Source organism: Dipteris shenzhenensis, chromosome 4 (assembly GCF_047967505.1).
Source record: "Dipteris shenzhenensis isolate YYH24624 ecotype China chromosome 4, Dip_SZ_1.0, whole genome shotgun sequence".
Lineage (NCBI taxonomy): Eukaryota > Viridiplantae > Streptophyta > Polypodiopsida > Gleicheniales > Dipteridaceae > Dipteris > Dipteris shenzhenensis.
Window position 1 is genome coordinate 26,674,217 of NC_141599.1, and position 22,105 is coordinate 26,696,321.

General features: G+C 42.5%; 1 protein-coding gene across 1 annotated transcript in view; it reads right to left on the minus strand.

Moving 5' to 3' along the window:
• Positions 1-3,977: 3,977 nt before the first annotated feature.
• LOC147902659 (mediator of RNA polymerase II transcription subunit) overlaps positions 3,978-22,105 on the minus strand; it is a 182,867-nt gene continuing 164,739 nt past the window's right edge. Inside the window, 4 exon segments of the mRNA XM_087373683.1 lie at positions 3,978-4,604; positions 4,607-4,782; positions 13,304-13,407; positions 13,576-13,757. Of these exon segments, the coding sequence (XP_087229809.1) occupies positions 4,399-4,604; positions 4,607-4,782; positions 13,304-13,407; positions 13,576-13,757 (668 nt within the window). The 3' untranslated portion in view covers positions 3,978-4,398.

The window sequence follows — 22,105 nt, forward strand, 5'->3', positions numbered from 1 at the left end:
GATGACGTGCTTGTAACTGGGACACATGCTTAGCAAATCACAAATTTTAAAGTTGATTTGCAGCAAGACATTTGCTATGTCTGATCTTGGTCTTCTGCACTACTATCTGGGCATTCAATTTACTAGTAGTAAGGGGGGCATTTTGATGTCACAATCCAAGTACATTGGACAGCTTTTGCAGCGTTTTCAGTTTGAGGATTGCAAGCCAGTATCCACACCATTAGAGACTGGTTTTCACTTCTCTTCTGAGGATGGCAGCGGTACATGTGATGCCACCCTCTATCAACAGGTAGTTGGTTGTTTGATTAACCTATGCCATACGAAACTTGATCTACAGTATGCTGTCTCACAGTTGAGCAGATATATGCACAGCCCATTTATGCACCATTGGCGTGTTTTCAGATATAAACACTCAACATTTAGGCCTTCTTTATGGGGCTGATACTTCACTTGTCATGCATGGGTTCACTAATAGTGATTGGGCTGGTTATTCTGACACTCGTGTGTCACATAGTGGCAATTGTTTTATGCTTGGTACTTCATGTGTTTCTTGGTTCTGCAAGAAGCAGACTACAGCTGCTACTTCTAGCTGTGAAGTTGAGTACAGAGCGGCTTTTACAGCTATAGTGGATTGTGTTTGGCTTCGAAAGCTACTTGCAGATCTTTGTGCATGTTAGATTGCTCCTATCGTCATCTTCACTGATAGTAAGAGTGCTTTGGCTGTCGCACGGAATCCAATTTTCCATGCTCGCACAAAGCACATTGAGGTTCACTATCACTATGTCAAAGAGCGATTATCAACAGATGATATTTAGTTGTCTTATGTTCCCACTGAAGACAACTTGGCAAATCTTTTCACGAAGGCTCTACCTTGGACCTAAGTTTGAGGCTTTTCGGCAAGCTTTAAACTTAGTATCTTTTGTAACTTGATCTGTTGTACTCTGTACACTCATAGGTTGCTATATCCTACAGGACGAACATGTGCAACCATGACACTAGATATTTAGGTATCCTGAGCCATGTCCAGGATACTTCAGCCCATACCATGGAGGGGGGTTTGTAGGCTATCTCATGGGCTATCCATAGATGCCACTTATACCTTGGTATGAGCCTTGTAGGCCTAGTTATAATCAATTAGGACTATTGGTACAGTTAGTTTATGTACCATCTAGGTTAGTTAGGACACTTAGTCCAGTTAGGGCAATTAGCCCTAGGGTTTTGTTATGTTGGCTCTCCCTTGAACCTCCACACTTTAGTTTCGTAGCAATCTATTACAACATCTCATTTTTCTCCATTGTGCTTCCAAATTTGAGCTTCCATTGCTTCCAACACCCAACACTTTTAACTAATGCTAATGCTAAAGTCTTCTTTCAAGGTGGTTTATCTCACCCTTTCTTTCTCAAGGGATCCATTAGGAAAGGACGCCCCATTGCACCTCTTCTTGTTGCGATTCCTACAGATGGCCTCGAGGTGGCTCAATCCATCGCTAGATAATTAGTAACACGTTCAAGGGAATTGAGCTATCTGATGGTAAATGATAGTGACCAAGAGTGAAACAAAAAAAATCTAAAAATATCAGAGTAGTATGTGCATGAGTGAGCACAATGACTATGCAATGAAAGTCTTTACAATGAGGACACCTTAGATCTAGAACATTAACTTTCACTTCCCTCTCTTAAATTGTAAATCATTCTTTGCCTTGGGAAAAATTTTCAAAAATTAGACTGAAGTGAAGATGAAACTATGTCCAAAAGCAAAAATATGTCCTGGACCTAGAGAGTGGTTGGTAAGTCAATGATGCATGTTGTGGATGGCTAAGCTGCAGCTGGATATATAACGAACTGTGAAGCTAACATGAAGAAGGTATTGGATGTGAAGCTAATGTTGGCGGTCGAGAAGAAATACTCTAGAAGGTTGTGACAATGGTGTCCCCAAAACAATTGTGAAGGACTGTTCGGAGACCATTTAAACAGACCCAAATTACATGACAAGGTGAACCATATTATTTATAAATTCTCATTATCAATTATAGACAACAAGGTGAAAGTTATTTCTAAAAATTCTCATTGTCAATTCCCAATTTACAATAGAAGATATCACAATGATGGCAATGTTATGAAAAGCTATTTGGGATGCACGGGAAGCTCTGAAATCTTATGTCATGTGATCTAGCAAGGGAAGCTTTATGGCCAAAGACTCCATTTGGTTCTCCTCATTGCATCCAACAGCAATACTTGATGATGATAAGCTACGGTATACTTTAGGCTTTAAAAAACCATTGCTCCTTCAATCTTCTTCAAGTACATTTTTCACCAAGCTTTCTCAGCATTCAATTGAAGTATCTTCACTGTGTCAGCAAATTTAGACAGCAGATGGACAGAAATATTGCCTTCAAATCATCATTGTCAACTGTCTTTCAGATCCCCAATTTCTTTAGAAATGATTAATATAAATTTGAAAATTCGTTTGCATGCTTTGTGCGCTTACCAGTAGTGTCATGAAAATTTCCTAGGCTTCGTTAGCAATTAATATTTTATCCATATACTGTATGGACCGACCTCCAAGTCCTGGCCCTATGATTCCAAATTGTTTCTGTTTATCAAGTCCATAATGCTATAATCTTAGCTCCCCCTTGTAGATTTATACATTCAACCTCCACACTCCTTTCTCAATTAGGTACACTCCTTTCTCAATTAGATGCAATGATGTGTCTTGCTAGCTATATTCTGGCCATTGAATCTTTGATCAACAGCTATTGGGGTTGACCATCATTTTCTTAATTCTCAGATTTCATGCCTTCTCAATCCACTAAACAATAAAAGTGAATCTCTTGTTCAGAAGATTCAATTAGAATTCTAGATATATATACAGGCAATCCAAGCTCTCAAGCCTAAGTTTAGGCCGGGAAGATCTCAGCATACTTGTCTAAGACAAGTACATAGAGATCTCCTAAAACCATTTAGTATGCCCTTGTTGCATACAAAGATCTTCTTGACCATCCTAGAGCTCACATAGATTAAATTATCCTGATGAAGATCTTCTTGACCATCCTAGAGCTCACATACCTTAATTATCCTGATCAGAATGCTTCAGTGATCACTGTACATCAGATTTTCAGCACTCCAAGAGACCCATGATTGCTGCGCAATCATCTACAGGTACCTAGGCTCCTTCAAGGGTCCAGTCCTCATTTATACATGGTGGTGGTTATATGCTCAGTCATCAACTGTCAAACTATTAACACCTTAGATAACAAAGTTATTAGCAAGATTATCAAATTAGATCTTAGGTAAACCTTAACCCAATCAGGCTACTTATTTAAGAGAATCAATGTCATTTGAGCACCCTGAAAAGCATAAAGGCATTGTACATCCACAGAAATGAGATCCCATAAGATACGGGTAGGAAGACCATAATCAAAACCCTCTCACACAACAGTCTTATTGCACTGAGAAACCACATTCAATATCAACGTAAATCATATCTCAGTGCTATACTCTTAAGAAACAAAACTCTAGATTCCTCGGTTGACTTAACAAACCACTCATCCAATGTAAGCCAGATAATATACATGATGATGTAGAGCAGTAGTGCATGATGTCTAGGTAAGTGGTCAATTGACAATGAGCAAATTAAGTCAACTCATAACGTTTTACTCTGCAACCTGCAAAGGCAAAGACTTTCCCAGGTGCAACCTTTTTTGGTCAGTTCAATTACAATGTATGCAAAAGGAAGGCTTTCTCCTTTAATATATTTGGCACATGGCATGTCAACGTCTTTATCAAAAACTCTGAAAAAATCTTAGACATACATCCTTCATTAATATTTAACAATCCAACAGAAAAGACAAAAATCTGGAATAAAAGAGCCACACCAAGAAATATGTAGAGAAACCAACCTCCTAAGGATTCTGTGTGATGTAGCAGAAAGCATGACAGTTTTAAGTATCATATGATAAGTCATTTCATACCAAGATAACATTTTATAAAAGGATAGCCAGTGATACAATTGTTTTCCCTTTCAGGGCATGACTATAAAAAATGAATGTTCTCCTCCTCGTTGATAACATTACAACTGGCCCCAGCATTCTTTATAGGAGCATTGAACCTTATAATGGCGATGCATATAACTTTACAACCTGTAAAGATTTTGATGTTATATTTGTTGATAAATACAGATCACTGAGACTTTGGATTATAGTACAATAGTTATACATTGATTTCCTACTAAGTAACTCGATTGGAGGTCCACCGTTCTCCAATGCTTGCCACTTCATGCCACCTTTCTGTCACATTCAAGATATGTTCTCCAATTCTTTCCACATCTACTCATCTTTCTGCTACATGCAAGATTAAAACTGCAATAGATTTTTATAACCATTCAATTCCTGCTAGACTCTTAAAAACTGCTAACATGAACATCGCTGAACCAGGGTTGTGCTATGGCAACAAAACTAACTGTTGTTGAATGCTTCAATTGAGAAGCACTTGGAGGAGAGATACTAACTCTATTATATGGGTACTCCTTCAAATATTGGCTCTGTGAAATTGAAGTGCCTGATAGCTTCTGATGTCGCATCATCATCAAAGGTGATGGTGGCCTTGGACAAGTTTGGGATGTGTTGCTGCATAGATAGATGTGTTTGTATCCATACTTAAGTGACGAAATAGTGGCTGGAGGTCAGGCCGCAAACGATCCACAGCTTTGCTGCAGAGCATAAGTGTTTCAGGTCTAGGTTTTCCGCTTGCCTGTCCCTGAGCTTCTAGCATAACAGTATGATGCCTGCAGAGATAAAAGAAGTTCAGTAAGGGTATGATCTAGAAACTCTAAAGAAAAGAAAAGTATAATAATCGAGTCCCATACAATCACATAAAAAATATGCATCAAATTATGGCCAGCCAATCAAATAGACACATATGGCAAAAATATTCTTTTAAGGTCTGTGTTTGAAATATCTTGGTCCTTAAATTGCCTCATCCTCTGACATCAAAGATGTTTAACCTTACTTTCATGAAAACAGGTGTAATTCTCTTCCCAGCCTGTACATACCGGAACAGAAGAAAACCTCCACAGCTTTCATGAGACGTGCAGCCGCACCATGGAGCTACGGGTGCCTATCAACAAATGGAGCTGCATCTGTGGCAAAGAGCTGTGATAGGCATTGGAGCTACAGCTGCAATATGAGCTACATTCATTGCAGCAGTGAGCTTCATCTGTTAGACTTGAGCCACGACAGCAAAGCAACATGGAATTGAGCAGTGGCAGTCGACCTACAACATTAGAATCAAGTGCCTGACACTGCAACTACTGACGTGAACGTCTGTGGGATTGCACTGCGAGAGCTTTGCTAGCAGTACAACTCACAGATCTAAGCATTATGAGCAGCCCACTACTGCTTTATCAAGGGAACAATGGGCATAGTGCCACACCACTCCATTCAGTTTTTCACCAGAACATTCTCTGATTCGCCAAAATTTGGTCATGAGAATGTCGCCTCATTCATTGGATTGAATGATAGCCATTTACAGCCATGACTTCCAAAGCCGCCTTGCAGCTGCAGACAGGAATTAATCTAAGGAATTTCTCCCTCATGCACATTGGATGGGAGATCCAAATCATAAGAAAAAAAGCAAGAAAGAAAATGTAAAGTCTTCAAAAGACAAAAGGGTCTATGAGACTGAAAAAACGACACAAAATGAGCTGAATGAGTAGAGGTTATAAGCGGGCATTTGTACCCAAGACAAATGAACGTAAACATAAACACTAGTACAAAGTGTCTGAGCCCATGGAGCGGATGGGAATTGCGGTGCAGCATCACTGTGGTGGTCCTTTGTGTATGTTGTCTAAGGAACCAAGTCCATGTGGCAGCTGAGATAGATAAGAGGGTCTCGACAGAGAGAGGCTCCGGTGGTGTAGAGGGCTGCGGCAGCATAAAACCGCTTGCAAGGTAGAGGAGATCGACGCAGCCATCTCAAAGGCATTGCCGAGAGGGGCTTAGAGTGGCCCTAGAAGCAACACATCCCCTTGATGATTTGGCTTCTTGAAGGCAGTTGTTCCACTCAGAGGCCTATGACATTTGTGATTCCCACCTTATTTTTTACAACGTAGCCCAAAGAGGACTACTACTAATAGAGTCACAGCCATGAGACAAAAATCTGGGGGATGATGAAGCGCCACCTCAATCCTGCGGAGGACTCTGAGAAGAACAGGGAGCCTCTCCATTCCCCAAGGACGACAATCCTCCTGATAGATACGGCCCAGGAAGACCCCTAAATGCTCCTCCAAAGGCCACCAAAGTATGTACAGTATCTATCCAAATACTGGCTAATGTGTGTGCAAGGTGGATCTGAGCAGCATCTAAGGCCTCTGTGCATCTGAATTTCCATATATGCCAAGCTGATATGTTCTCTAGAATCTCCCATGAAGTATCCACGGAGGCATGTGCATGTCTGTAAGGAGAGCCAAAGACGTCGTCTAGAGAACATGACTCAACCAAATGTCATCGAACTGAAAGAGCCCAAGAAGAGTCGTGTCTCTCATAGGATACCTGGGGCCAAAAGAGAGAGAGCCAGGCTACCAAGCCCCAGGTCATGAAGAATGGAGAAGGCACAAAGTTCTCAATAACCTAGCAATCCCCTTCTAGATGATCAATGCATGTATGCAGTCCCCAAACCTAGACCTCCACTAGTTCACTGCAATCCCTTCATGAATTGAAAGCTAAAATAAAAGAGTTATTTTTCTATTCTTGAGGGATTTCTTTAGTCTCTTCCGAAAGGATTTCTACAAGTCAGCAAAAAGCTGAAAACTCTACCAATGAGAATCTTTGGTGAGCTGCCAGCCTCTAAGGTTGAGCTGAAACTTCCTAGCATTACTAGCCACGTAATGAAAGAAGGGGAGGCTCTTCTCTCGATGCCTTGCATCAATCCATTCCCACTCGCTAGGGCACCATTGTAAATACTTTAAGGGAACACCTGCATAGAGATAAAGCCTTCAACCCAAGGAAATGTGATGTGGGTTAGGGTCTAGATACCATCATAAAGCCAAAAAACACTCCGCATGACCTACAATCCTGACAATTTGAAAGGGAATATGCCTAAGTATACCATCCATAAACTTGGACAACCTGCCCCCACAATGAACATCAAAGATCAAGGCATCCCTGTTTGATCATCGTAATCCCATGACTCATGTTCTCGTAAATGCCCCTAGCCAAGTAGACTGAGGGCAAGGCCTATCACCTACATAAGCCCAATCCAAGGGTATGCCTACATCAATCTACTGAATTCTCCTTTCACTTCCCCTGAATCGACTTATTAATTCAAGTTTACAATCCTTTGGAAGGGTTTTGAAAACCTTCCACAAACCAATAGAGAAGAAAGGACCTCTCTCATCTAGACCGCTGCATAGCTTCCAAGTGGTATGGCATGATAATCAAGTATACTATCAATACACACGAACGGCTGCCTATCAATCTCTTCTTGAGAAAAAGGGGGGACTCTTTGAAGAGTACTCCTAAAGCTGGCCCAAGCTTTCATGATAGCAGCCATTAAAGGGGAGGGAACCCTGGATGGGCTGAGTAGACGAACCACCTGGTACTACTCATCCAATCTCCACCTATGGAAGGAGAACATGACTATATGCATTGGATGAGAAAATCCTTCCATGGTTCCTGGCCTAGCAAAAGTCCTCCAACCACCACCTTGCATAACAAGTCTGAGTTTTCACTTGGGGAACACTTTACATAAAATTTATATTAAGATCCTAATCCAACAATTGTGTCTTGAAGGCCTTCGAAATTATGACAAGTGGAATTAAGAAAGAGGTGAACGCACTCAACATGGCATCGCGAACGACCATTGAAACCTCTATGGATGAGGAAGCATGGCTCTTAATGTGTTGGCACACACAACCACCACCCTTATTACTTATAGATGATAATGCTAACCCTCAATCTCCATTGACCGTGACTTCTTTCTCTCTAGAGATGGCCATCATTTGTCAGGCTCACTTGTTTCCCACATGGCGGGCGGACAAGCACTGTGGACTACCGCCTTTGTATCACGAATACACGATTTTATTGTGCCTCCTTCCCCACTACATGATGACCACTCATACCTAGCCTTTAGCATCTCGGTCACTATGCCAGCCACTAGGACCATCTGCCCTTGTCTAGATCCATTTTGACCATGCCTGTGACCCGGGTCCCAGTCTATGTGAGTCACTTGTCCCCTGAGCTTCCGGCTTTACTTAGAGATGATGTAGATCTTGCTTGCGCCTCGGACACCCTTGTCTCAATGATATAGAATGCAACAACTAAATTGACTCGATCCACATCACATGTCCTGGCTGGGAAGATGCCACAAAACTCTTGGTTCATGATGAGTGTAGAGAGAGGAGATCTCACCTCATACAAGAGCGAGCTCTACCCCATCTGACGATATTCGAGATGAGAGGATGTCACGATGACTGACACATCATAAGAGGCAGGCCTTCTTCACACACAGAGGATGGATGACGTGATCCGATCATTCCGAGAGAGATCCGTCGACCATTGGCTAGGGGCTTCTATCTGAGGGGAAGCCGCCTATTCCCATCACAAGTACAAGGGTTTGACACACATATGCGAGCTCACTCTATGATGTCCCAATGCAAACACCATCTGATATGTCCTCTATGCCTAGACCCACTATTCGTCATTTGTTCACTGCACAAAATGTATAGGTTGCACTCAGTTGGCTCCATAACTAGAGAGCTCAAAATCATGAGGGGCTACAGTGAGCACTTCGCGAATGGGCAGGACCTCCTAGCTTTGATTTTAGCGGAGATGTTAAACCATGCTGTTTGCCATGGCTTCCCACTTGCTTGGAGTACTACCATCCCTGTGGTGATACACAAAGCAAGAGATTCCATGGACACTGGGAACTACCACTCTTATGATTGGTCATACTTTGGCTAAGATATACGGGTCAATATTAGAGAGGGAGATCAGCAGGCTACACAGAGGCACACAAACAACGGGCTCTAGGACAGGCGGAATTCTGGATACAACATTACACTCTAAAGCATATCTTCACCCTGTGGGCTATCATTGAGGAGCAAGGCTGAGATCCCGAAAAGTCTACCTTTGCTTTGTAGATAGTGTCCCACAATCTCGTATGATCAGGAGACTTCAGGAGATGTAGATTCCAGAGGTCATGATTTGGGGGGTGATGAGCATATATAAGTCCACTAAAGGGAGAGTCCGTGCTACAGGAGCCCTATCAGATTGGGTTGAGACCATGATCGGAGTGAAGTAGGGATGCCCCCTTTCACCGATTTTCTTCGGGCTCTACATTGACGAGATCGAGTCCTTTGTTGACTGCCTAGGAGGCGAAGGATCGCTGCTAGCTGACTTGATGATACAGATACTGCTACATGCATATAACATAGTCCTCATATCATCTTCAGCAGAAGGACTGTAGAGACATTTGGAGGCCTTAGAGATGTTTTGTAGAGAGAGAGACTTGATAGTAAACCTTGTGAAGACCAAGGTTATGATCTTTAACACCTCACACCAATACTCCACCAACATAGCTTCACTTACCAAGGTGAGTTAGTGGAGATAGTGCAGTCTTACACATACTTAGGGGAAGCCTTCACAAGGCTAATTTTCACGATGACCCATGCTGCCAAGGCACGACTCACATGTGGACATGGAGCTTTGGCCCGACTAGAGGCAGTGCTTTTAGGATCCGCCGATGAAGGGTTGGCTTTTCAATACCCTCGTGAGGCCAACTGCCATGTATGTAGCATCTTTCTGGGGGAGTGACCCGAGAGTGGAGGAGACTTGAGCAGCTGCAAGTGATTATGGAGTCTAGCATGATTCGGAGTAAGTCCTCAGCCCCCATCAGATAGTACACACAGAGTTCGCCATGACACCTCTCCAGGTTGATGCCATTTTTTAGACAGTAACATTACTCCACAGAGTTTGAGCCTTACCCCACTGGAGACTGAGAGTCAACGAGACAACTAGTAGAGAGAGGGGTCGGTATAGTATGGTATGCACGCGTATCCACATGGTTTGCCAATCACGGTATTTAGATGGACCGGCTTCCATCCTTTCAGTACAGCATGGATGTACCGTCCGAGTTGATCCCATGAGATGAGATTAACCGTATTATTTGGTAAGATCTCCTCCAACGCCATACGTCTCACGTCTCGAACTTAGGGAAGGAACCAAGAGTTCCCCACCAAGATTAGGTTCTATCATGACACCTTCTTAAGAGTATCGGAGGATGGACTCACCATCAGACCCTAGTACCTCGAGGACAGAGGAGTCTGAGATACTGAGGATTGCCATTGGACAGATGTGGTCTCGTCCCATTAGCTGAGGATTGAGGTAGGGAGAGCTGCAGGAACCCAGAGAGTAGCAGATCTATATGTTATGCACACTGGGGGAGATCGAGATAGAGGAGCATTTCTTATGTGTTTGCATAATACAATTCCATGACCGGGTCTACATTGGGCTCTATCTGATTGAGATGCGACGACATAGAGAGACATATTGTGACAGATCAAACAACAGCAGGAGGTCACCGCACCGCAGGATGCTGAAATGGACCGAGCACAACACCACTTCTATGCATTTGAGTCAGCTCCAAGACATATTGGGGTGGAGGAGGAGGAGCTAACGGCCATGAGGGCAGTGTGGATCACCGGATAGAGACGACACGATGTTGTTGAGCGAGGGGCGGAGAGATCACACATGATGTGGAGAGTGACCAGAGAATGCACGATGGAGATCCAATCTATCTCAGCTCTCCTCAGCGGAGACTATTAGAGACGAGGTGTTACTCTTGACATAGCCCATCGGATACATAGGGCGTGGAGACCATGTCCTCTGCCACAGCAAGAGACAGCTCAATAGACGCAGATCTGGGATATCCTTGCAGCCCACTGGAGAGCCACAACGGTGCTAGCTTCCGGCTTTTGAGTTTCAGTTTTCAGTTTTGTTTGAGCTCTTTAGCGTAACATAGCACTCAGCAAGGGCCCTAGCGTGCCCTTTCCTTCAGCCCACTGAGGCTTGTATGAGTTGCTTTCTCTTGTGTACTGTGTCCCATACGCCCGTGAAGCCTCCCGAGGACGTTAATATGTCTTTCTTTTCTTTCTCGTGTAAGACGGAACAAAGTCAGCTTGCGAGATGGCACGAGACAGCACCACACAAAAAATCAATCCAAATCACACAAGAGAGACTAGTTAAAACATGAAGAGCAGTAAATTAACCGCCATCAGGAGACAACAAGGATTACATTACAGACAACATCGATGACATCTTTCCCTCCCATTTTGCAGCAACAGTCAGCAGCTTCTCCAACTTCTCAACCTCTGAAAACTGTCTTCACAAAACTGTCGACGTAGAGCCACATAACTCCCTATTCCAAACTCATCTCAGGATAATGACTAAACCAGCAGATGTGCCTTGAAAAGGGCTTTGCGCGATATAAGCTTTGTCCAAAATGGACCACTGAGTGTGAAGTTATGAGTGTTTTCCGACTAGGAAAACTGTCCTGCAAGAATCACCTAAAAGCTCAGCTTCTTTGTGGTGCCAAAATTGCACGCTCCCTCTCCCTTATTACAGTTGCCAGGGAGGGCCAAAAATTGGCCTGAGGCCCCAAAATAAATACTCCAATTACAGCCATCAGTGGCAAAAACATTTATAATAATTCAGCACTGGAATGCCAAAAGGAGGCTGTTGATGCCCAAAAGGAGGCTGCCCAAAACAGCATCATGCCTATCTACATGACCCGGACTCGGTGACATATATCTGCCCATACATCATGTGCACCCCAAAACAACAGTGCAGCCAATAACAGAAATTGCCATCACAGTGGCTTGGGGAGGCGTGCTTCTCCATCGAGGTGTCCTTGCTGGTCTACTTGTTAGATGGTGAGCAGATCATCGGTCATGATGTCCACATGGTCTCCCCTTAGACTCGGTGGCATGTAGAGCCCCAAAATAAATACTCCAATTACAGCCATCAGTGGCAAAAACGTTTATAATAATTCAGCACTGGAATGCCAAAAGGAGGCTGTTGATGCCCAAAAGGAGGCTGCCCAAAACAGCATCATGCCTATCTACATGACCCGGACTCGGCGACATATATCTGCCCATACATCATGCACACCCCAAAACAACAGTGCAGCCAATAACAGAAATTGCCATCACAGTGGCTTGGGGAGGCGTGCTTCTCCATCGAGGTGTCCTTGCTGGTCTACTTGTTAGATGGTGAGCAGATCATCGGTCATGATGTCCACATGGTCTCCCCTCCGACTTGGTGGCATGTAGAGCTCTCCCGAGACGTTTATTGCCAATATCATAGCCCCTAACATCTGGATTGCACGATGCAGTCTTATGATGGAGTGCAATAGACTTGACCTACAGCCACCCTCGTCAATATCATCTATATCTGCGAGCTATCTAGGAGCACGATACAAAGAATTCTAGGAAGACGACCGAAAGGCATGGGTGTTTTTGCAAGGCTTGGCCTGCAGGTATCTTCTAGAATAGGTCTCTGTTGGTTGTATAGTCCCCCTCTTGGTTGTTGGCACCCACTCAGGGTACACTAGTCTCTGTTGGTTGTATAGTCCCCCTCTTGGTTGTTGGCACCCACTCGGGGTACACTAGCCAATGAGCTGAGACATCTTTCAAAAGCTTCTAATAGATGGTTCTATCCTTGCTCAAAAATTTTGTAACTTTCAAAGCTTCTACTGGATGGTTCATCAAAACTTTTGTATGCATGGCACGTAGTCACTATCCTTGGTTAACCTTCCTTGTACCCATCCCAATCTAGAAACCATGATTGTTTCAACCATGATTTCAAGCATCATACAAAGGATCCTTTGGTTCTTTTCAAAAGGTTTCCATAGATTTCCCACATCCCCCCGTGTTCTATGTTTGCAATCAAGCTTGCAAGTATCTAAGATCTTGCACAAAAGGCTCATGACATACGTTGATTGTAACAGCTTGCATTAACAATTCCTCAATGTACAGTTTTATTCAATCATTTTTTGCATCTTTATTTGCTTCAAGAACCAACCATTTGACTAAGATGCTCACTAGGAAGTAAGAGTTTCATCAAATTTTAATTTTAAACAACTAAACCATAAGCCTCAAAAGAGATGCTAAAAAGAAAGAGATTTAATTTTCCAAGAGGGTGCTGGCATTCCTTGTAGTGAAATGATGGCATGAATGTGGAGGCAATAGTTGAAAGGAAAAGTATATCGCAAGCATCAATCCTTATTCAGAAGGAAAGAAGGAAACTTACAAAAAATCAATAAGATCTGAGATTTCATTTGAGCTAATGGTGTAGGACAATTGAACCTTTTGTCCAAACACATCAGCTAATATTGTAAATAACAAAGCCAATGTCTGCAAAACCACCACCAACTCAGTATTTACTGTTGACATCCACAAAATTTATCCTAGGGATGTACTGTTGACATATCCACAAAATTTATCCTAGGGATCAAAACAGCCTTGTATTTGCAAGTTGTGTAAAGATGAACTAAGCATATTCTCAAATAGACCATATCATACCTTGGCAAAGACTGGCTTTGAAATGACTAATCGGGGTAATAATGGACCAATAATCCGAAATGCAAGCCGTAACTGTGCAATTGAAGTGATAGGCCTTTGACGGGTTATTACTGCATGCATCCCTTCTAGCCATTCAAAAGGTAAGTTGCTTGCAAATGCATGTAGCAAGGCCACAGTGTTTCCTAGAAACAAGAATAGAATCACAACATACCAGATTTAGCATTCACGAAGAAGAAGAATCAAATATTTGAAGCAAAGCACTTTCCCTTTAATACTCTCTTTACCACAGTAGCTCCATTTTTTAACACATACAACATTCCTTCAACCAGTCAAAAGAAATGTTGGCATTGAATGCCTAGGTTTTTATATGCTGCAAATTATTGACTAGCTTTTAAATCGTTAGCATCCTTTTCGATCAACATTATAAGTCAAACATCCAGTAATATTCTAATCCCCATACATGGTACTAGAAAAAATTATAGTAGTCAACAACAGTCTGTGTTACAATCTCAGACCACAAAGGAGGGTTTTGCTCGATAAACCACCCTGGCACGGATCCCTTCTTTATGAGCCTGTCTCTTTTTTGGACTTTTCTCATGCTCCCTCTAGAATCCTCCCACCAAACCCAACACTTGCCACTTGTAACCTACTTGAGTGCCATGTGTCCATAATGGACCTTAGTAATTCTATGCCTCCCTTTGGGCTATCACATTGCACTCCATTCTATTGCAAGTGCTGTCAAGCCCTTTGGTTTCCCGCTTCTCCTCAGACTTCGTGATTATGGCTGACGTAACATTCCCTTCCCCTGAATGGTTTACGTCCTCGAAGACAAAATTGGGAAACCTTCTCTGAAGATTGCTTACCCTTTTCCATGTTGAACTCTCTTCAAGTCATCTTTCCACTTAACTAGACATTCTTGCCATATTGAATATCGTGTTCTTTTTTCTTGTCTATCTAAAATCCTTTTTGGTTCATGTGGTAAAGATGTAGGCTCAATGAGTTCAACTATGACTTCATCTCCAATGAGATTATCATCATCTCCTAATTTTCTTTTTAGCCTACTAACATGAAAAACTGGATGTACTCTACATCCCCCTCCTCAGGTAAGGCTAATTTGTAAGCAAGTTCTCCAATTCTCTTAAGTATTGTGAATGGTCCACAATACCTAGGAGACAACTTCGGACATTTACCTGTCTTTAGAAATTCTGAAGATTTAGGTACCTTGAGATAGACTTTCTCATTTACTTCAAACTCCAACCTTCTACGGTGGGGGTTTGCATAACTTCGTGCTCTATCCTGAGCTCTTCTTATGCTATCTTTAGCTAACTTAAGCATTTGATTCATATCTTCAAGAAAGTCTTTGGCTGCTTGAACCTTCTCTTTTTCGAGTCCCACTGCCATTGGGGCTCTTGGTTGAAATCCATACATCATCATGAATGGACTAAAACCTGTAGCTGAATGTTTGGCACTATTATATGCAAATTCTAATATGGGTAAATATTGTTCCCAATTACTTTGCTGTTTACTTACATATGCTCGAAGTATATCTTCAATGATTTGATTGACCCTTTTAGTTTGACCATCACTCTATGGATGATCCACGATGCTCATATTCAACAAAGTTTCCAATCTCATAACATAGCCCTCCAGAAAAGGCTATTAAATTTGCTATCCTGGTCACTAATAATACCGGCTGGTAGCCCATACAATCTATAAATATGATCCACAAATAACCTAGCTAATTCTGGAGTTTTAACATCTTCATTGACAGGAATAAAATAAGCCATCTTGGTCGACCGATCAACAATTACCCACACAAAGTTGTGCCCCCTTTGTGTCATAGATAATCCCACAAAAAAATCCATGGAGATGCTTTCCCATTTGCCAGATGGTGTGTGACCTAAAGATCTCAGTAGTAGCTACTTCGTTTTTGAAGTAACTATGAATGTAATTATTCTACAGAAATAAAAGATTTCTTCCCACAAAAAAAAAAAGTGTGTGTGACCGCCCCAGACAAGGGAATTTGCAAGCCAAGGCACCAAATCGAAATGGAGCAAAGAATGCTAAACCAGTTAATCAAGTTCAATCACTTGCTGGAAAAGGAAAAGAAAAAGAAAAAGAGAAGATGAAGGAATGTGTGGGGACAGATCGGGATGGTTTTCAACAGCCTAAGAAGGTGGTTGTATTGAAGCAACAATGGGTGTAGAAGACCCCCTACCTTAAGGCATTTAGCCTTATTGACCTAGCCTTTTCGGCACTTCAATATATAATCTTGGATGTCCTTGCCTGTTCCAGGCAAAAAGAATTGCCTTTTCAGAAGCGCGCATGTCTTCTGAATTCCCGGGTGTCCAGCACTCGGACTATCATGACATTCAAAAAGAATTTGGTGCCTAATGGCATTATTATTCGGGACACATACTTTTTTTTTTTGGTAAATCCATGATTATATTATCAGCAAAATTTACATGAGGGTCTCAAAAAAGCAGAGAGCCTCAACAGGAAATCAAAAGCAAAGAAAAACTATTTCCAGGCATCACTGAGGAAGATCTCCTTGATGGCAAGCATCATAGATAGATTGCCGTAGGGAGAGTCTGAAATATTCATAAGATTGCAAGAACGGATTCCCAAAATATCGCATGTTGTGATCCTGCCATATGGTCCAAAAAGCCCAATATCTGACCCAGTTCAAAAATAAAGAGTAATGGACCAGGGTTGCAGGAAGTCTGCCAAAAAGCCAAAAATGTTTCCCAAAAGGAGAGTTAGGGAAACGAAGGCGAAGCGACATGGGAATTTTGCATAGGAAGGTCTTAGTGCTGGAACACATCCAAAACAAATGAGGCACCGTTTCAGAAGGGGCCATGCATCGAAGACAAGAAGCAGATGCAATCCTTCGTTGAGCCAGAGTGACCCCCACGGATAAGGTTCCTGTAAGACAACGCCATAGGAAAAGCTTTTGCTTGAAAGGCAATTTGCTTCTCCATAAATTGCGGAGATTCTTTCGCCACCAAGCAAGTGATTTTGCCATATGCCAAAGAGAATTAGCATGTAAGTGAATCCATGGTGATGGCTGGAGGAAAGAGTATGTCATGCTAACCGTTAGGTTAGGAAGAGTAACAGGACGAGAATTTGAGCCCACCGGGTGTAACTGCCAATCATATAATCGGTCCCTGTTAGATAAAGGAGGGATGGGAAGAAAAGGCTGCAGTAATTCAGCAATTTTCCCCCAAATAAACCTGTGATGCATGGCTAGTGGATAAGAAGCCATGGCTTGAGGGAAGGAAAGCATGTGACCAGTAGCATCAACAACGTCATTTATACACCTGATCCCCAATTTGCTGAGATTATATGCCCTAATCGGCTCTCTACCCTTGTAGAGCAGGTAGCCATCTTCGATAGTATATTTTTTCCACTTGAGTTCTTTATCACCAACTTGTGGTGTGTCGCCATTTCCATGCGACTCCTCAATGAAAGCCTCTCGATTAGTTGGATCCCTATTTCTAATTGCTTTCCATATTTTAGAGAAGTGAGGATCAAACTCACATTTTTCCTTTAAGGACTCTAGGAAATCATTCTAAAATTGAGTAAAACTCAATTCATTAAAAATTCAGTCCATCTAGCTTTTATACCTGTTTTATGTAGGCTGCCTATGGCTCCACGCTTCACCATGGTGACCATGTTTCAGCTGCGCGTGCGACTCGTTTTCAGTGCCTTCATTTACTGCGCGCGTGAACTACATAGGACTCTAAATTCATGCTTTGTTGGCTCTAATACTAATATTACAATCTCAGACCACAAAGAAGGAGGGCTCTGCTCGATAAACCACCCTGCCACGAATCCCTTCTTTATGAGCCTGTCTCTTTTCTTGACTAAATTCAGCCAATCCCTCTTCTACCACACCGGCTGTGAGAAGGTGTCTATATCTTGAAGTCAAGTTGCTGCAGGTCAAGAAGGACATCGAGGTTGAGAGGGCAACCACTCTCTTTGCATGCATCCATTACTCTCATCCTTCCAAAAGCCGAGCTAGAAATTGGATGCTGGAAGCCCCTCCCCACATCTTTTTGTGCAGATTCAGGATGTTTAACTTTTGTGAGAGCTTTCTTCTAGGTGGTCCTTGATTCCTCTGAGACTACCTCTTCTATTTTGGCGGCTATTCTCTAGCCCTTAGCTCCAGAAAGATTTCTCTTACTACCTTTTCATTGGGTTTCGATCCAGCTGAGCAAGACAAAAGAATAACTTCCATATTCATCAGAATCCATGGACTTTCTCTGGTTACCATCGTCTCCTTTCTATCATCGGAGCCCTTTTTGGCATTATTCTCCTCTTCTTGGAGTGCCCTCTTTAGCACATGCCTTGATTTCTCTTTCAGTTAAAAGGGTCATTATCCCTCATATCCGGTCTTGCAAGTCAGCAAAGCAAGCGTGGGATCAGCTTGCATCTATATCAGGTATGGAATGAGGCGCGGGTTGCCTATCTCCGCAAGCAATTGAAGGACTTGAAGCTTGAAGAGGGTGGTAATATAGATGCCTATCTTACCAGTGTGAAAGATTTGAAAGAGCGATTGGCTAATATTGATGAGGTCGTGCCTGTTTCTCAGCTTGTTTCTAATACCCTTGATGGGTTGCTTGATACTTATCAAGGCTTTGCTACTACATTGAGGTTGGCTGCAGGTGGCCATGCCAACCATTATTCCTAGTTGCCCTCTTACTTCAGGAGGAACAAAGCCGTGCAAACCGCAATGCTTCTATGGCTAGTGATCAAGCCTGTGTTGCCCAACATAAAAACAAAGGCAAAGGCAAGGTTTCAGCTAGTAAACCCCCTCATTCACATGCTGGTCACTCCCATGATGCTTCTTCTTTGGGGGATAAGAAGAAGAAGAAGAGATGTAACTATTGCAGGAAACCTGGGCACGACATTTCTGAATGTAGGAAGAGAATTGCATCTGAGAAGAAGAACAGTCGGCTCTTGCAGTATCAGGTTCTCCTAGTCTACATGATAGACATGAGTAAGCTAACTTTGCACAAGACCAGCATTGGGATTTTCTTGTTACATGTCAGTATAATCCTGAATTTCATAATGTTCATGATGCCTGCATGACAGTTTTTGATGTATCTAATGCCTGGTTCTTTGATAGTGGTTCTAGCAAGCACATTACTTCATGCAGGAAGTTATTCAGCTCACTTGAGCATGTATCTAAGGAGGGGACCGTCACATGTGCCAATAATACATCATATATGGTGAAAGGCATTGGACAAGTTGCTCTTACTTCTGTTTCTAGTGGTCTAGTCACTGTAGAGAATGTGCTTTATGTTCCAGGCATTCGCAAGAACCTCATCTCTATTTCAGCCATAGCTACTTGTGGCAATCACGTTCTTTTTTATGGTGTTCGATGTGCGGTTTACAATGCCACGCATGCTTTTACCATGGTCTTGACTGGGACATTGACTAGAGGGTTGTATAGACTTGATGCCTATGATAGATGCTTGGATGATGTTGGACTTGTAGATGCAGATGCCCTTGCTGTTGATTCTTCTACCATGGTAGATACCCATTTGTGGCATGAGAGGTTTGAACACCTCAACTTTGGGGCTTTGGTGAAGGTACATACGGATGGTACAGTTGTTGATCTTCCTAAAATGCATATGCCTTCAAAGCATGTTTGTGAACCTTGTTTGCTTAGTAAGATCCACCGTTCTGCATTTCCGAATGATGGGAGAGTTGGTGCCTCACACAAGCTTTATTTGGTTCATAGTGATGTTTGTGGACCCATGCGGGTTGCAGCTCTTGGGGGATTCTATTATTTTGTCACATTCATTGATGACTTCACCAGGTATACTTGGATTTTCGCTTTGAAATCCAAATCTGTAGTTTTTGCATGCTTCAGGCATTTCATTGCCTTGGTTGAGAATGAGAGTGGGCTGAAAATTGCCCACATTAATACAAACAAGGGAGGGTGAATATATGTCAAAGGAGTTTGCTGCTTTTTTGGTCTCACTTGACATTCATCATCAATGCAATGTGCCTTACACTCCTCAACAGAATCCCGTGGCTGAGATAATGAATAGATCAGTCATGGAGATGGCCAAGTGTATGTTGAAAGGCAAGCACTTGCCTAACAAGTTGTGGTTGGATGCCATTATGTGTGCAAATTACATTTTGAACAGATGTATAACAAACGCATTGAAGACCATCACACCCAGTGTCACAAGCACGTTTCTAGAAACATTTCTAGATTTTGCCAGGCATTTTGTCTAGAAACGGGATTTTAAAATGTACTTTATATGAATTATATATAAAACATAAATAATTATCTCTAGTCTCTCTCTCTCTCTCTCTCTCTCTCTCAAAAGAGCTCTCAAATACACATATACAAATTGAGCTCTCTCAAAAGAGTCAAGACACAGGTGACAACCTATACTAGGGCATTTCGCCCAATGCACTGGCTTTCGCCCAATTCGGCGAAACGTTTCGTCTAGAAATGTTTCTAAGCATTTTGCCTGCTCGAAACATATTTTTTGGTTACACTGATCACACCTTATGAGGCTTAGACAGGTCATAAGCTTCGGATCTCTCACAAGAGGACTTTTGGATGCTTGGCATATGCACATGTGCCTTCTCAGACACGCACAAAGTTGGATGATAAAGCTGTAGAATGCATTTTTATTAGGTATAGCTCAAAGAGCAAGGCTACAGGCTCTATCAGCCCGGCACAGGCAAATGTTTTGCCAGTAGGGATGTTCTATTTGATGAATCCTCCTCTATGCCTTTGCTGGACTGTCAAAAACAGCCCCTTGTTGATGCCCCAGATCTCTTCGACAACTTGATGCCTTTGTTTCCATCAGATGCTCATGATGATGTCACATCTGAGGTTGCTCCTCCTACATCCATTGGTCATTTGCAGCCACATGTGCAGCATGATATTCAGCCCCATTTACAGCCTGATATGCCTCAGCTTGATCAGGACATTGTGCATAGGTCTCTTGACCAGGAGAGAGCTGAAATACAGGAGCCTAAAAAGGTCCCCCAGTTGGCTCCTTGACACATTAACAGACAACAAATAGGATACTCCTCTGCCAGCCCATACTAGAGCAGCTGTCCACAAAGAGCATGCTAATTTGGTTGCTTGTGCATTGGTTGCTACAACATGCAATGAAGAGCCATTATGCCATAAGAATGCCTTTCGGAATGAATGTTGGTTGAAGGCTATGCAAGCTGAATTGGATTCTATCTGAAATCTCTCAGACGAGATCTTCACCAACAGTTAATGCCCTACAGAGGGAAGAATAGAAATGGTCCACAGATGCTTGGATCCAGGAGTGCCTTGATGCAGCAGTGATTCATCAGCAGACATTGTTAGATGAGAGAGCAGAGTATGCCTTCCATGCACGAGAGTCCTTATGAATTCAGATAGGTAGTAAAGTCAATAAGCATTTCTTCTCTGCTTATGGCCCGTTACATAGTAGAGAGAGAGTCTCATACCTTATTGACTCTGATGGGATATTACAGACAGATCATGATGCCGTCATGCGTATTGCTACCGATTTTTATGCTCCGCTTCTTGCAGTAGATCAGAGTACACCTACCAGAGATGATGCTAGGTCTCGTATTTAGTAGTATATTCCAATTTTGGTGAAACTAGATATGACAGTCCCGCTAGATGCTCCTTTCACCAATGTGGAATTCAGGACTGCGCTTCATTGTCTTCATAAGGGCAAGTGTCCGGGTTCAGATGGACTTTCACCATCCTTTTTCATTGCCCGTTCGGATGAGATTGGGGATCACATTACCTCAGCCCTATAGGGTGTTTGAGACTCTGGTACTATGCCTGACTCACATACAGAGGGTCTCATCCATCTCATTCCAAAGGGAGGTCGCAGAAATTTGGTGTTACAATGGAGGCTTATCACTCTGTTGGGCACCTTTTACAAAATTCAATTAGTCTACTTTGCAACCCTTTCTTTTGGATCTCATTCATGACACGCAGACAAGATTTGTGAATGGCAAGAGCATTTTTTATAATATCTTCTCCTTTTGGGAGGCTTCACATTGGGCTATGCATAGCGACCAGAAGCTAGGCATTTTATTGTTGGACTTTGAGATATGACTGGGTAGATTGGGATTTTCTAGAGGGCAATCTTCTTCGTTTTGGATTCTCAGATGCATGGATTAGGAGCGTGTCCTATTTGTATAGATCAGCCCATAGCCAGGTGCTTATCAGAGAAATTAGGGAAGACATGTTTCAGATTTCTAGATAAGTCCATCACGGATGCCCTCTTGCCTCTTTTCTTTTTCTCTTCGTGTTAGGTAGAAGCTATGAGCATCTTCTTAGATCTCAAGATGATTCTTTTGGGCCAATTCTTTTCCCTGAAACATAATGAACAACTCCTAGATTGTGAGTTGACGGATGATACTACTGCTTTTTTGGATGCCACTCCTCAGACTCTCACTTCTTCCATGCGTAGTGGTTGTCAACCAGGTTTATTGGCCATGGCTTGGTATGTTTGTTCTTGATGGTGCAACTTTAGGGATTTCA